General features: G+C 50.8%; 2 protein-coding genes across 3 annotated transcripts in view; one reads left to right on the top strand and one right to left on the bottom strand.

The window, feature by feature from the left end:
• Window positions 1–17,500, bottom strand: part of Oatp30B (Organic anion transporting polypeptide 30B) — a 154,552-nt gene that overhangs the window by 61,305 nt on the left and 75,747 nt on the right. For both annotated transcript variants that reach the window (XR_011228087.1, XR_011228088.1), the window contains exon 2: window positions 4,251–4,275. The gene's annotated coding sequence lies outside the window, so the exon portion shown is untranslated. The remainder of the gene's footprint in view (window positions 1–4,250; window positions 4,276–17,500) is intronic.
• LOC138363688 (probable inactive protein kinase DDB_G0270444) overlaps window positions 17,119–17,500 on the top strand; it is a 3,008-nt gene continuing 2,626 nt past the window's right edge. Inside the window, exon 1 of the mRNA XM_069323074.1 lies at window positions 17,119–17,133. Within this exon, the coding sequence (XP_069179175.1) occupies window positions 17,119–17,133 (15 nt within the window). The remainder of the gene's footprint in view (window positions 17,134–17,500) is intronic.

Genomic DNA, 17,500 nt, shown 5'->3' with positions numbered 1-17,500 from the left:
CGCCGGGGCCCGGGATCGAACCCGGGACCACAGGACCACGCGTCCAGTGTTCTATCCGCTCAGCCACCGGCTCCCTAGTAGTTCAGGCCATTCTCCTAATATGTAAGTACTTGTAGTAACTATGGGATTGAAAGTACCAATATGTAGTGACGGACTACCAAAAACTTGGCTTTTGTAGGAGTGAATTTGTTCAAGTATGACTTTTGTGTACAGAGACCTGACCTAACCTGGCCTTTCTACACCTAATACATACTATCTTAGACGTACTATAGTACATAAATGTAAAATAGTGATTTATGTACTATAGTACATAAATGTACTATAGTAGGCCTGGAATATTTAATTTGTAAGCTTTGTCATTTCCCCAATATTAAATTTAAGAAAAAAACGCGAATTACTGTTGACACATAACTATTTGGTTGAAAATACCAATATGTATTTTACCAAATACCATCAAGAGAGAACTGGATAAGCACCTCCAAAGGATACCTGATCAACCGGGCTGTGACTCCAACCCGTCCTCTTAAAAATAACGTCACTTTAGGCTGGTATGCGCACTATGGCCAAATTTGGACGTAATTTGAAATGAAATCGACTCAAAAAAGTGACGTACTGTTCCGTTTTCGTGACTCATACGTCAGGCTGCGAGCAGCCGCGTCCAACAGCCTGGTTGATCAGTCCAGCAACCGGGAGAGCTGGTCGACGACCGGGCCGCGGGGACGCTGAGCCCCGGAAGCACCTCAAGATATGTAGTGAAGACAAGTACTAGAATTTCACGAGGATGGGTTACTTAGGTAACTGGCAACAATCTATCAGATCTCCTCATAATAGATAAACAGCATGTCAAGGATTTGGGAATAATGATGTCCGACGACCTAACGTTTAGGGAGCATAACCAAGCAAATATTGCGTCAGCCAGAAAAATGAAAGGATGGATTACGAGAACTTTCAAGTCCAGGGATCCCATCACAATGGTTGTACTCTTCAAGTCACTTGTGCTGTCCCGTCTCGAGTACTGCTCAGTACTCACTTCCCCCTTCAGAGCAGGAGAGATTGCTGAAATAGAGGGAATACAGAGAACATATACGGCACGCATAGACGAGATAAAACACCTAAATTATTGGGATCGTCTCAAAGCTCTCCAAATGTACTCACTAGAAAGAAGACGAGAGAGATATCAAATAATATACACCTGGAAGATACTGGAGGACCAAGTACCAAATCTACACAGTAAAATAACAACGTACTGGAGTGAACGACATGGAAGAAAATGTAGAATAGAACCAGTGAAGAGCAGAGGTGCCATAGGCACAATCAGAGAACACTGTATCAGAGGTCCGCGGTTGTTCAACACCCTCCCAGCGAGCATAAGAAATATTGCCGGAACAAAATTGGGCGTGTTTGAAAAAACAATTTAGTTCCTGTATGATGTGCCGGACCAACCGGGTTGTAGTGGAGGGGTCTGCGTGCCGCTCCAAGCAACAGTCTGTTGGACCAAGTTATTACAAGTCCGGCGAATAGAACAATTTTGTGCATAACTAGCCGACCTCTCGCGGTGTTCAATAGTGAACTTGATAAACACCTGATCAACTGGGCTGTGATTCATGCCTCAGAATGCAAGCAGCTGCATCTAACAGCCTGGCTGACCTCCACGATAGCTCAGCTGTTCTCCTAGTGTACCATACACAATACACAGTTTCAAATGGAGATATGATAGAGCCCAATAGGCTCAAGAACCTTGTAACACGGGTTTGGGTTTCTCTCACTACTTCTCTTCCTTCTACTCCCTCTACCCGTATTCTTACTTTTTATTCTCTACCAAGGGACTCCAAAACTTTTACCAAAGCCAACTCCACGCCACGTGGTCCTAAGACGATTGACCGACTTAGGATTCTACCCCCAGTATGACGTGACCTAGGCTCTGAACAAAACCCTAGAGTCGCCTCTACGCTGCCACCACCAGACCAGTAACACAAGAGCAATGATCGAGGTCTGGATCGATCACGCTAATTAATCAACCTAGGGGCTTGATCCCCACTATATACGATGACCTTGAGTGTGGAATAAATTACACGGTAATGATAATTCCGATTCGATGTTAGAATCGGCGCCCAATCCAACTTTACCTCGTGTGGACCACGTGACCAGGACAAGTTTACACATAAAACACATGGAAATAATGAAATGCAAAATATTAACTAATTTAATTTATTAAAAGAAAACTAAAACAAAATCTAAATATGTTCACTCCCTGTCACTTTAACACTCCCTACTTGACCTGAATGGCAAATGAGACTATTTCTATACATAACCATAGCAACTATACCTCTATGTTTTCCAGCTAAGATGTTGGGCTGGTCTCGGGGAGAGGTAAGATGTTTGACCTCTCCCAGCTGCTTCCGTGACCACACTGATCTCTCTCTTGTCTGGTCTACCCCAGACAGAACATTGTATCCTTCCGCCTAGTCAAAGTTTTACCAAGTTACTAGCCAGGTTTAAGTTATAACAATTAACCTGTTGTACTTAATTGATCCAGACTGGTTGAATTATTTTACTGAATTAAATTACACAAGCCTCTAACGGCAGAGCTGTTCCCGATCACAAAGATGGTTATTAAAACTTTGAGAAATAGTAGACCTGTCAACCCCTGATGACCTATGACCGCTGGTCACTCCGCCTTACAAGTTAGATCTGATTCGTGACGTCACTGATGGTGACTTAAACTCAATAATTAGAATACTCTTGATATTGTACCCAGTACTATTATACAATACAATTTTAATGCAAAATGAATAAAGGCTAATTTTCTCTAAATTACTGAATACTATAGGATGGTTCATTATACGCAGCTATGAACAAAGCGTCGGTTATTTCCACCGCGAATTCCCCTGGGAGTCAGGGCGTTGTTGAGAGGTCAGGTCCCTACTCTAACTTCTGGAACCTTCTGGAATAATTCTTACAACAGCCTAGTTTGTTACAACCTGTACACCAGTTGATTGACGGTTGAGAGGCGGGACCAAAGAGCCAGAGCTCAACCCCCGCAAGCACAACTAGGTGAGTACAAGCCTCTGTAAGATGGGGATTTTCAAACTCTCGTAATTAGCTTCTGACACAAACTGTGTGATCCTTCATATAGTCAGGCAGGGGCTCAACTCAGGCAGGGGGCTCAACTCAGGCAGGGGGCTCAAGCAAGAGCAGGGGGCTCAACTCAGGCAGGGGGCTCAACTCAGGCAGGGGGCTCAACTCAGGCAGGGGGCTCAACTCAGGCAGGGGGCTCAACTCAGGCAGGGGGGCTCAACTCAGGCAGGGGGGCTCAACTCAGGCAGGGGGCTCAACTCAGGCAGGGGCTCAACTCAAGCAGGGGGCTCAACTCAGGCAGGGGGCTCAACTCAAGCAGGGGGCTCAACTCAGGCAGGGGGCTCAACTCAGGCAGGGGGCTCAAGCAAGAGCAGGGGGCTCAAGCAAGGGCAGGGGGCTCAAGCAAGGGCAGGAGGCTCAAGCAAGGGCAGGAGGCTCAAGCAAGGGCAGGGGGCTCAACTCAGGCAGGGGCTCAAGCAAGGGCAGGGGGCTCAACTCAGGCAGGGGCTCAACTCAGGCAGGGGGCTCAACTCAGGCAGGGGGCTCAACTCAGGCAGGGGGCTCAACTCAGGCAGGGGGCTCAACTCAGGCAGGGGGCTCAACTCAGGCAGGGGGCTCAAGCAAGGGCAGGGGGCTCAAGCAAGGGCAGGGGGCTCAAGCAAGGGCAGGGGGCTCAAGCAAGGGCAGGGGGCTCAACTCGGGCAGGGGGGCTCAACTCGGGCAGGGGGGCTCAACTCAGGCAGGGGGGCTCAACTCAGGCAAGGGGGCTCAACTCAGGCAGGGGGGGCTCAACTCAGGCAGGGGGGCTCAACTCAGGCAGGGGGGCTCAACTCGGGCAGGGGGGCTCAACTCGGGCAGGGGGGCTCAACTCAGGCAGGGGGGCTCAACTCAGGCAGGGGGGCTCAACTCGGGCAGGGGGCTCAACTCAACCAGGGGGCTCAACTCAACCAGGGGGCTCAACTCAACCAGGGGGCTCAACTCAACCAGGGGGCTCAACTCAACCAGGGGGCTCAACTCAACCAGGGGGCTCAACTCACCTCAACTCAGGCAGGGGGGCTCAACTCGGGCAGGGGGCTCAACTCAACCAGGGGGCTCAACTCAACCAGGGTCTCAACTCAACCAGGGGGCTCAACTCAACCAGGGGGCTCAACTCAACCAGGGGCTCAACTCACCTCAACTCAGGCAGGTGACGGGGCTCTGCAAAGAGAAAGAGTCAAGTCAATCATCATAGACAAACTCATCAATATCCAGGTCAAATGTCCATCAATTTACTCATCAAAACACGTGGAGGGGAACATGTGAATGAGAGAAACGAGAGAGAGATGATAAAACAGGGGCACACACAGACTGATGTAGACAGGAAGAGGGGAATTGAGAAGAGGGAGGAAGAGGGGCGGTGATGAGGGGCGGTGATAAGGCGCGGCGCAGGAGCGCTGATGTGAGATATTAAAACAAATGATTGTGGGCGCGCAGGGAAGCGGCGCCCCCCAGCAAGGGTGGGCGTGTACCAGTGTGTGGGCGGGCAAGAAGGGAGGTGCCTAAGCTAATACACAAACTCATACAACCATCACAAAATGAGCATGGACGTAATTTTGATTTAGGAAAGACCTGGGTAAATACGGGCTTGGAAACTGGCCTGTTGATTTCTGGATTTCCCCGGTAACATAATATTGCCGTGAGATACCCGTTTGGTTTCTGCCAAATGCGGGTAGTACCCACCCCCGGGGTACCCACACAGGCGGGTACCCACACACTACCCCTATGCTATACAGCTCTGCTCTAATTTACAACCCATTACGTCAGGGAGGGTTGACTGCTGCCTTCAGCAGGCATAACAGTGTTGGAATCACCAGCAGACCGCCTGAATATGTTGCTATGTTGGGGGTGTGTGTATTGTGGTATGTTGGGTGTGTGTTGTGTTGTGTTGGAGGTGTGTGTGTTGTGTTGGGGGTGTGTGTGTTGTGTTGGGGGTGTGTGTGTTGTGTTGGGGGTGTGTGTGTTGTGTTGGGGGTGTGTGTGTTGTGTTGGGTGTGCTGTGTTGTGTTGTGCTGTGTTCGAGGTGTGTTGTGTTATGTTGGTGTATGTTGTGTTGGAGGTGTGTGTTGGAGGTGTGTGTTGGACATGCATTTTCTCCCCCCCCCCCCCCCCACCACAGCTCAACTGGAGACTGTTAGAGTTAACAGCCGCTGCCACCCGCCCGAGGCACTCCGCTAGTGGCACCCACTTAAGTGCCACTTAAGTCCAGTGCCTCGCGGCCTTTTCTCTTTTAAGTGCATCGCTCAGCGCCCCGTAGGCCTACAGAGCCCTCAGCTATACCTGGTTATCTTGAGGTTATCTTGAGATGATTTCGGGGCTTTAGTGTCCCCGCGGCCCGGTCATAGACCAGGCCTCCACCCCCAAGAAGCAGCCCGTGACAGCTGACTAACACCCAGGTACCTATTTTCTTGCTAGGTAACAGGGGCATAGGGTGAAAGAAACTCTGCCCATTGTTTCTCGCCGGCGCCTGGGATCGAACCCGGGACCACAGGATCACAAGTCCAGCGTGCTGTCCGCTCGGCCGGCCGGCTCCCTGTTGGTTGATGGGGTTCTGGGAGTTGTTCTACTGCCCAAGCCCGGCCCGAGGCCAGGCTTGACTTGTGAGAGTTTGGTCCACCAGGCTGTTGCTTGGAGCGGCCCGCAGGCCCACATATACCTGATTGATGGGGTTCTGGGAGTTGTTCTACTGCCCAAGCCCGGCCCGAGGCCAGGCTCGACTTGTGAGAGTTTGGTCCACCAGGCTGTTGCTTGGAGCGGCCCGCAGGCCCACATATACCTGGTTGATGGGGTTCTGGGAGTTCTTCTACTGCCCAAGCCCGGCCCGAGGCCAGGCTTGACTTGTGAGAGCTTGGTCCACCAGGCTGTTGCTTGGAGCGGCCCGCAGGCCCACATATACCTGGTTGATGGGGTTCTGGGAGTTCTTCTACTGCCCAAGCCCGGCCCGAGGCCAGGCTTGACTTGTGAGAGTTTGGTCCACCAGGCTGTTGCTTGGAGCGGCCCGCAGGCCCACATATACCTGGTTGATGGGGTTCTGGGAGTTCTTCTACTGCCCAAGCCCGGCCCGAGGCCAGGCTTGACTTGTGAGAGTTTGGTCCACCAGGCTGTTGCTTGGAGCGGCCTGCAGGCCCACATACTCACCACAGCCCGGCTGGTCCGGCACTCCTCAGAGGAAACTATGTAGTTTCCTCTTGAAGATGTCCACGGAGACCTATCCTCTCAATACATCGTATTTTAAACGCAGCCGAACACACCGTAACAAAATTGACGTGTTAGGGACAATTAAAGCGCCGTAATATCGACGCTTTCTAAGCTTCGACCTCGATAGGCTAGGTGGGTTGTTTGGGTTAGTACGCTTCTGGCTAGGCTAAACAGTTGCATTTTGGACGGAGTGGTACATCTAGAGAAGCCGGGCTCAGGAGCTACACCTGTTTAATTCTCTTGGTAGATAGGCGTTTGGGCAGTGTTTCCTTAAACCTCATGCCTCTGTTCAACTCTTTATGTACCATCTGAATAGGTACCTGGACCATGTATCCTCCCTTAACCCCCCCCCCACCACCTAAGCCCCCCCCCCCCCCCCACTCTTCTGACTCATAATACCGAGAAGCGTAGACGTGGCAAGGTGGTTCCCGACGTTGCCACATGTCTCCATCCAGCCATCCATCCACCCAGCCATCCACCCAGTCATCCACCCAGCCATCCACCCAGTCATCCACCCAGCCATCCACCCAGCCATCCACCCAGTCATCCACCCAGTCATCCACCCAGCCATCCACCCAGTCATCCACCCAGTCATCCACCCAGCCATCCACCCAGTCATCCACCCAGTCATCCACCCAGCCATCCATCCATCAACATGTCAACAAGTACTCACTCAACCTCGTACTTCAAGACAATTTGAGGTACGTTTGTAATTTGCAAACCTAAGACAGTTTGACTTAGAAATTAAATCGACAAATCCAGTTTGACTTAGAAATTAAATCGACAAATCCAGTTTGACTTAGAAATAAAAAACGACAAATCCAGTTTGACTTAGAAATAAAAACGACAAATCCAGTTTGACTTAGAAATTAAATCGACAAATCCAGTTTGACTTAGAAATAAAAACGACAAATCCAGTTTGACTTAGAAATAAAAACGACAAATCCAGTTTGACTTAGAAATAAAAACGACAAATCCAGTTTGACTTAGAAATAAAAACGACAAATCCAGTTCAACATAGATATAAAAAACGACAAATCCAGTTTGATTTAGAAATAAAAAACGACAAAGCCAGTTTGACTTAGAAATAAGAACGACAAATCCAGTATAATAATTTTGAAGGTGAAACAGTCCATATAATCAATATACTCCTAAACACAAGATAAATACAATGACAATTACAAAACAATAATGAGGTGAGCGAGAACAATAGAACAATACCCGCCGACAATCAACAATACCCACAATCACTACAATAGACTGACTCCATCGTGTTCCGTAAAAAAAATACAGCTGTTTTAGCCTTAACCAGAAGCGTACTAACCCAAGCAACCCACCGAACCTCTCGAGGTAGGTGTAGAGAATACGTCAATTTCACGGTGGTTTGTGTATGTACAACTGCGTCGGATTTTTAGTGGTTCTAATGTATAATACAACTGGAATGCATAGCATGGGGTGGAACCTTTGACAAGACACCGGCTTTCGGTCACGGTCGATGCCACTAGAGATAGTAGGGGTGTCTCAGGTAAATCCGGGTAAATGGGGGGGGGCTGTGGAATGGGGCCACGTGTTGAGAATACGGCAAAGAAAACGGGGTGTGGGTGGCGTGCATAATAAAGCGCGTCAACAGAAAACGGAGTTTGGGTCAATAACACCGCTGGTGGTGACGTCACCAGCCGGAAGATGACGTCACCAGCCGGAAGATGACGTCAGCCATCAACATGGCGTCTGCATCTTCCACGACTCCTTCAACACTCAAGTCTTCACTTCAGAACGAAACCTGTACATCTTTCGTAGATTATGGCGGCTTAGTTGGTATTTAATACACAGTTACACGAGGTGGGGCAGACTGTAAGGCCGTTATGTATTCTCATAACCTCGCAGTGTGTCCGCGGGCAAAGATGCAGAGGCTTCGTAAGGCGGGTGGGTGAAGACTGGTGGCCTGGGGGAGTGTAGAGGGGGGGGGGGAGTGGCGAGACAAAGGTACCAGAAGGTACTGACCTGTGGAGATGGCCAGTGTGAGAGACTGCTGTATATACATGGTACTGGGTACCTAACAGGTGGTGAGGTACCATGTTCCTCAGACAGGCCGGCAGGCAGGCAAGGCTCGCAGGCAAGGCAGGTTGGCAAGCAGGCTGACAGACAGGCTGGCTGGCTGGCTGGCTGGCTGGCTGGCTGGCTGGCTGGCTGGCTGGCAGGCAGGCAGGCTGGCTGGCTGGCTGGCAGGCAGGCAGGCAGGCAGGCAGGCAGGCAGGCAGGCAGGCAGGCAGGCAGGCAGGCAGGCAGGCTGGCTGGCTGGCTGGCTGGCTGGCTGGCTGGCTGGCTGGCTGGCTGGCTGGCAGGCAGGCAGGCAGGCAGGCAGGCAGGCAGGCAGGCAGGCAGGCTGGGAGGCAAGCAAGGCTGGCAGACACGCAGGCAGACAGCAGGGCGAGGTAGGAGAGGTCAATTAAGAGGCGCACGACAGGTGAGTCCCAGCAATAAAAACGTGGGACAGGAAGAGCCAGGAGGAGCAAGATGGCGCCCGCCAGCACCCCCCACCCCCCTCCACCACCTAGGGCAGGGGGGGAGGGGAGAGGAGAGACGGCGGGAGGGTGAGAGGGAGAGAGTGAGAGTGTGAGAGAGAGAGTGAGAGTGTGAGAGAGAGACCAACAAAGGCGATATAGACAACACATGAAAACCGAGAAACCTGCTTAAGTCAACAGTAAGACATTCGTGTGTACCTTAAGACCACCTCACACACAAGGGCAGGACTCGCCACACACCCCCTCCAAGGGCAGGACTCACCACACACCCCCTCCAAGGGCAGGACTCACCACACACCCCCTCCAAGGGCAGGACTCACCACACACCCCCTCCAAGGGCAGGACTCACCACACACCCCCTCCAAGGGCAGGACTCACCACACACCCCCTCCAAGGGCAGGACTCACCACACACCCCCTCCAAGGGCAGGACTCACCACACACCCCCTCCAAGGGCAGGACTCACCACACACCCCCTCCAAGGGCAGGACTCACCAAACACACCCTCCAAGGGCAGGACTCACCACACACCCCCTCCAAGGGCAGGACTCACCAAACACCCCCTCCAAGGGCAGGACTCACCACACACCCCCTCCAAGGGCAGGACTCACCACACACCCCCTCCAAGGGCAGGACTCACCACACACCCCCTCCAAGGGCAGGACTCACCACACACCCCCTCCAAGGGCAGGACTCACCACACACCCCCTCCAAGGGCAGGACTCACCACACACCCCCTCCAAGGGCAGGACTCACCACACACCCCCTCCAAGGGCAGGACTCACCACACCCCCCCCCTCCAAGGGCAGGACTCACCACACACCCCCTCCAAGGGCAGGGCTCACCACACACCCCCTCCAAGGACAGGACTCACCACACACCCCCTCCAAGGGCAGGACTCACCACACACCCCCTCCAAGGACAGGACTCACCACACACCCCCTCCAAGGGCAGGACTCACCACACACCCCCTCCAAGGGCAGGACTCACCAAACACACCCTCCAAGGGCAGGACTCACCACACACCCCCTCCAAGGGCAGGACTCACCAAACACCCCCTCCAAGGGCAGGACTCACCACACACCCCCTCCAAGGGCAGGACTCACCACACACCCCCTCCAAGGGCAGGACTCACCACACACCCCCTCCAAGGGCAGGACTCACCACACACCCCCTCCAAGGGCAGGACTCACCACACACCCCCTCCAAGGGCAGGACTCACCACACACCCCCTCCAAGGGCAGGACTCACCACACACCCCCTCCAAGGGCAGGACTCACCACACCCCCCCCCTCCAAGGGCAGGACTCACCACACACCCCCTCCAAGGGCAGGACTCACCACACACCCCCTCCAAGGGCAGGACTCACCAAACACACCCTCCAAGGGCAGGACTCACCACACACCCCCTCCAAGGGCAGGACTCACCAAACACCCCCTCCAAGGGCAGGACTCACCACACACCCCCTCCAAGGGCAGGACTCACCACACCCCCTCCAAGGGCAGGACTCACCACACACCCCCTCCAAGGGCAGGACTCACCACACACCCCCTCCAAGGGCAGGACTCACCACACACCCCCTCCAAGGGCAGGACTCACCACACACCCCCTCCAAGAGCAGGACTCACCACACACCCCCTCCAAGGGCAGGACTCACCACACACCCCCTCCAAGGGCAGGACTCACCACACACCCCCTCCAAGGGCAGGACTCACCACACACCCCCTCCAAGGGCAGGACTCACAACACACCCTCTCCAAGGGCAGGACTCACCACACCCCCCCTCCAAGGGCAGGACTCACCACACACCCCCTCCAAGGGCAGGACTCACCACACACTCCCTCCAAGGACAGGACTCACCACACACCCCCTCCAAGGGCAGGACTCACCACACCCCCCCTCCAAGGGCAGGACTCACCACACACCCCCTCCAAGGGCAGGACTCACCACACACTCCCTCCAAGGACAGGACTCACCACACACCCCCTCCAAGGGCAGGACTCACCACACCCCCTCCAAGGGCAGGACTCACCACACACTCCCTCCAAGGGCAGGACTCACCACACACCCCCTCCAAGGGCAGGACTCACCACACACCCCCTCCAAGGGCAGGACTCACCACACACCCCCTCCAAGGACAGGACTCACCACACAACCCCTCCAAGGACAGGACTCACCACACACCCCCTCCAAGGACAGGACTCACCCCCCCCCCCTCCAGGATCCACTTCCCTAACAAAACTAATCAAACAACGATCATGTCACGCTATATCAACGTTGTTTAAACGTTGATCCGACAGAAATGACGTTGTGCGCGGGCCCGTTAGTGCGACGTTCAATAGACGCCATCAACGTTGCGTCAACGTCGCGTCTACGTTGTTCTTGGGTATTGAACCCACTGCCTGGGTACATGCCATACCTTGCCATGACTGCCATTGGCATGAATACATGACATGACATAAACACTGATATGAATTAAGCCACGCGTACTAGTGGCTTTACAAGATTGTAATTACTATGCTATGTATCCTCAGTCCCAATGTACCTTCTTGTATATATATAAATATATAAATATATATAAATATATATATAAATATATAAATAATCGCCATTGACATGAGCACTTGACATGAGCAATTGGAATTGACATGAGCACTTGACATGAGCAATATCTAGGATTTAATTTAATCTTGCCAACATGTTATTATCTTGATGTGAAGGTGGAGACAGGGAGGTATAGGGAGGGGGGGGGGGAATTAAGGGAGGGGAGGGGGGGAAATTAAGGGAGGGGAGGGGGGGTGATTAAGGGAGGGGAGGGGGGGAAATTAAGGGAGGGGAGGGGGGGGAAATTAAGGGAGGGGAGGGGGGGGAAATTAAGGGAGGGGAGGGGGGGGAAATTAAGGGAGGGGAGGGGGGGGGAAATTAAGGGAGGGGGGTAAGAAGATGGGAAGGGGGGGGGGGGCAGGAACGACTCTGTCATTACCTACAGAAGGTGGACGGGGGAAAGTGGTCGACCTCCCTAGGAGCTGGGCCCGTCTTACAACGGTACTCAAGGTGCTCCTTGGGTCGAGTACCGTTCTTGGGCCCGTCTTACAACGGTACTCAAGGTGCTCCTTGGGTCGAGTACCGTTCTTGGGCCCGTCTTACAACGGTACTCAAGGTGCTCCTTGGGTCGAGTACCGTTCTTGGGCCCGTCTTACAACGGTACTCAAGGTGCTCCTTGGGTCGAGTACCGTTCTTGGGCCCGTCTTACAACGGTACTCAAGGTGCTCCTTGGGTCGAGTACCGTTCTTGGGCCCGTCTTACAACGGTACTCAAGGTGCTCCTTGGGTCGAGTACCGTTCTTGGGCCCGTCCTACAACGGTACTCAAGGTGTTCCTTGGGTCGAGTACCGTTCTTGGGCCCGTCCTACAACGGTACTCAAGGTGTTCCTTGGGTCGAGTACCGTTCTTGGGCCCGTCCTACAACGGTACTCAAGGTGCCCCTTGGGTCGAGTACCGTTCTTGGGCCCGTCCTACAACGGTACTCAAGGTGTTCCTTGGGTCGAGTACCGTTCTTGGGCCCGTCCTACAACGGTACTCAAGGTGTTCCTTGGGTCGAGTACCGTTCTTGGGCCCGTCCTACAACGGTACTCAAGGTGTTCCTTGGGTCGAGTACCGTTCTTGGGCCCGTCCTACAACGGTACTCAAGGTGTTCCTTGGGTCGAGTACCGTTCTTGGGCCCGTCCTACAACGGTACTCAAGGTGTTCCTTGGGTCGAGTACCGTTCTTGGGCCCGTCCTACAACGGTACTCAAGGTGTTCCTTGGGTCGAGTACCGCTCTTGGGCCCACCTTACAACGGTACTCAAGGTGCTCCTTGGGTCGAGTACCAAGTCAGTATGATTTCATAACCAATTTGAATGAATACGAGGTCAAGGAACCGTTTAATGGGGTCAAGGTGGTGAGAAACAGACGAAGGAAAAGGATAGTACGCAACTCGGGCCATCGGGAATCGAACGCCGACCCTGTACTATGAGAGCCCGTAGCTGTGCCAACCACTTCAAGTGGCTAAACATGAACAAGCACCCGTGGTGGAGCCGGTCGGCCGAGCGGATAGCACACTGGACTTGGGATCCTGTGGTCCTGGGTTCGATCCCGGGCGCCGGCGAGAAACAATGGGCAGAGTTTCTTTCACCCTATGCCCCTGTTACCTAGCAGTAAAATAGGTACCTGGGTGTTAGTCAGCTGTCACGGGCTGCTTCCTGGGGGTGGAGGCCTGGTCGAGGACCGGGCCGCGGAGACACTAAAGCCCCGAAATCATCTCAAGATAACCTCAAGATAACCACACACTACAAGTCTGGGCTGTCATTTTGGTTTGGCCAGGTGACGAACTTGATTAACAATAGGTAGATCTGTCACTATATACTCCAGAGTGATTGGGGAGGTGGGGAGGGATGAATATATCCGGGGTACACATTAGGGTATATTCTAACCCATCTTCACACCCGGGTATATTCTAACCCATCTTCACACCCGGGTATATTCTAACCCATCTTCACACCGGGATATATTCTAACCCATCTTCACACCCGGATATATTCTAACCCATCTTCACACTCGGATATATTCTAACCCATCTTCACACTCGGATATATTCTAACCCATCTTCACACTCGGATATATTCTAACCCATCTTCACACCCGGATATATTCTAACCCATCTTCACACTCGGATATATTCTAACCCATCTTCACACTCGGATATATTCTAACCCATCTTCACACTCGGATATATTCTAACCCATCTTCACACTCGGATATATTCTAACCCATCTTCACACTCGGATATATTCTAACCCATCTTCACACTCGGATATATTCTAACCCATCTTCACACTCGGATATATTCTAACCCATCTTCACACTCGGATATATTCTAACCCATCTTCACACTCGGATATATTCTAACCCATCTTCACACTCGGATATATTCTAACCCATCTTCACACTCGGATATATTCTAACCCATCTTCACACCCGGGTATATTCTAACCCATCTTCACACTCGGATATATTCTAACCCATCTTCACACTCGGATATATTCTAACCCATCTTCACACTCGGATATATTCTAACCCATCTTCACACCCGGATATATTCTAACCCATCTTCACACTCGGATATATTCTAACCCATCTTCACACCCGGATATATTCTAACCCATCTTCACACTCGGATATATTCTAACCCATCTTCACACCCGGATATATTCTAACCCATCTTCACACTCGGATATATTCTAACCCATCTTCACACTCGGATATAATCTAACCCATCTTCACACTCGGATATATTCTAACCCATCTTCACACTCGGATATATTCTAACCCATCTTCACACTCGGATATATTCTAACCCATCTTCACACTCGGATATATTCTAACCCATCTTCACACTCGGATATATTCTAACCCATCTTCACACTCGGATATATTCTAACCCATCTTCACACCCGGGTATATTCTAACCCATCTTCACACCCGGATATATTCTAACCCATCTTCACACTCGGATATATTCTAACCCATCTTCACACTCGGGTATATTCTAACCCATCTTCACACCGGGATATATTCTAACCCATCTTCACACTCGGATATATTCTAACCCATCTTCACACTCGGATATATTCTAACCCATCTTCACACTCGGATATATTCTAACCCATCTTCACACTCGGATATATTCTAACCCATCTTCACACCCGGGTATATTCTAACCCATCTTCACACTCGGATATATTCTAACCCATCTTCACACTCGGATATATTCTAACCCATCTTCACACCCGGGTATATTCTAACCCATCTTCACACCCGGGTATATTCTAACCCATCTTCACACTCGGATATATTCTAACCCATCTTCACACTCGGATATATTCTAACCCATCTTCACACCCGGGTATATTCTAACCCATCTTCACACTCGGATATATTCTAACCCATCTTCACACCCGGGTATATTCTAACCCATCTTCACACCCGGGTATATTCTAACCCATCTTCACACCCGGGTATATTCTAACCCATCTTCACACTCGGATATATTCTAACCCATCTTCACACTCGGATATATTCTAACCCATCTTCACACCCGGGTATATTCTAACCCATCTTCACACCCGGGTATATTCTAACCCATCTTCACACTCGGATATATTCTAACCCATCTTCACACTCGGATATATTCTAACCCATCTTCACACCCGGGTATATTCTAACCCATCTTCACACCCGGGTATATTCTAACCCATCTTCACAACCGGGTATATTCTAACCCATCTTCACACCCGGGTATATTCTAACCCATCTTCACACCCGGGTATATTCTAACCCATCTTCACACTCGGATATATTCTAACCCATCTTCACACCCGGGTATATTCTAACCCATCTTCACACCCGGGTATATTCTAACCCATCTTCACACCCGGGTATATTCTAACCCATCTTCACACCCGGGTATATTCTAACCCATCTTCACACCCGGGTATATTCTAACCCATCTTCACACCCGGGTATATTCTAACCCATCTTCACACTCGGATATATTCTAACCCATCTTCACACCCGGGTATATTCTAACCCATCTTCACACCCGGGTATATTCTAACCCATCTTCACACCCGGGTATATTCTAACCCATCTTCACACCCGGGTATATTCTAACCCATCTTCACACCCGGGTATATTCTAACCCATCTTCACACCCGGATATATTCTAACCCATCTTCACACCCGGGTATATTCTAACCCATCTTCACACCCGGGTATATTCTAACCCATCTTCACACTCGGATATATTCTAACCATCTTCACACCCGGGTATATTCTAACCCATCTTCACACCCGGGTATATTCTAACCCATCTTCACACCCGGGTATATTCTAACCCATCTTCACACCCGGGTATATTCTAACCCATCTTCACACCCGGGTATATTCTAACCCATCTTCACACCCGGGTATATTCTAACCCATCTTCACACTCGGATATATTCTAACCCATCTTCACACCCGGGTATATTCTAACCCATCTTCACACCCGGGTATATTCTAACCCATCTTCACACCCGGGTATATTCTAACCCATCTTCACACCCGGGTATATTCTAACCCATCTTCACACCCGGGTATATTCTAACCCATCTTCACACCCGGATATATTCTAACCCATCTTCACACCCGGGTATATTCTAACCCATCTTCACACTCGGATATATTCTAACCCATCTTCACACCCGGGTATATTCTAACCCATCTTCACACCCGGGTATATTCTAACCCATCTTCACACTCGGATATATTCTAACCCATCTTCACACTCGGATATATTCTAACCCATCTTCACACCGGGATATATTCTAACCCATCTTCACACTCGGATATATTCTAACCCATCTTCACACTCGGATATATTCTAACCCATCTTCACACCCGGGTATATTCTAACCCATCTTCACACCCGGGTATATTCTAACCCATCTTCACACCCGGATATATTCTAACCCATCTTCACACCCGGGTATATTCTAACCCATCTTCACACTCGGATATATTCTAACCCATCTTCACACCCGGGTATATTCTAACCCATCTTCACACCCGGGTATATTCTAACCCATCTTCACACTCGGATATATTCTAACCCATCTTCACACTCGGATATATTCTAACCCATCTTCACACCGGGATATATTCTAACCCATCTTCACACTCGGATATATTCTAACCCATCTTCACACTCGGATATATTCTAACCCATCTTCACACCCGGGTATATTCTAACCCATCTTCACACCCGGGTATATTCTAACCCATCTTCACACCCGGGTATATTCTAACCCATCTTCACACCCGGGTATATTCTAACCCATCTTCACACCCGGGTATATTCTAACCCATCTTCACACCCGGGTATATTCTAACCCATCTTCACACCCGGGTATATTCTAACCCATCTTCACACCCGGGTATATTCTAACCCATCTTCACACCCGGGTATATTCTAACCCATCTTCACACCCGGGTATATTCTAACCCATCTTCACACCCGGGTATATTCTAAGAAAACAGTATCATCAAAATATATCCTCATATCCGGCAGAGTCCTTGACAGGAGTTCAGAAACCCCTCCTGGACCTGGCAGGTCTCCAAGAGGGCCATCGTACCCGCCCATCTGACCTCTGACCTACGTAACAAGGTCATCCTTGATGGCGCCCCTCAAGTCTTAGTCTTTAGTCATGGTTACACTCCAAGTGAGTTACAGTGCTAAGAGTGCCTTTAAAACTGTGTACACACAGACCAAAAAAGGGTAATCAGAACAGCCTGATTAATCAGACCATGCATCAGGAAACCGGGCCGCGAGGATAATGATCCTTGGAACCACTTGAAGGTATGGCAGACTATGCCTAACGAGACAGTTAAACGAAAATTACAATGATTAAAGTTTTAAGATGAATTAATAATAACAGGCTAAAGCAAGGAGGTTTGACTATTTTTTCCGTGACTACCAGAGAGCGTTTGGCACAGTTCAACGTGCAAAGTCGTACATTAACTCCAAAACAGGTTACCATAAGTGGACGGGTGAAAAGAATCTCTTCCAGATGGGAAACTGAGAGTAAT

Source organism: Procambarus clarkii, chromosome 11 (assembly GCF_040958095.1).
Source record: "Procambarus clarkii isolate CNS0578487 chromosome 11, FALCON_Pclarkii_2.0, whole genome shotgun sequence".
Classification (NCBI taxonomy): domain Eukaryota; kingdom Metazoa; phylum Arthropoda; class Malacostraca; order Decapoda; family Cambaridae; genus Procambarus; species Procambarus clarkii.
Note: the sequence above shows the minus strand (reverse complement) of the source record. Positions and strands in the feature narration are given on the sequence as shown.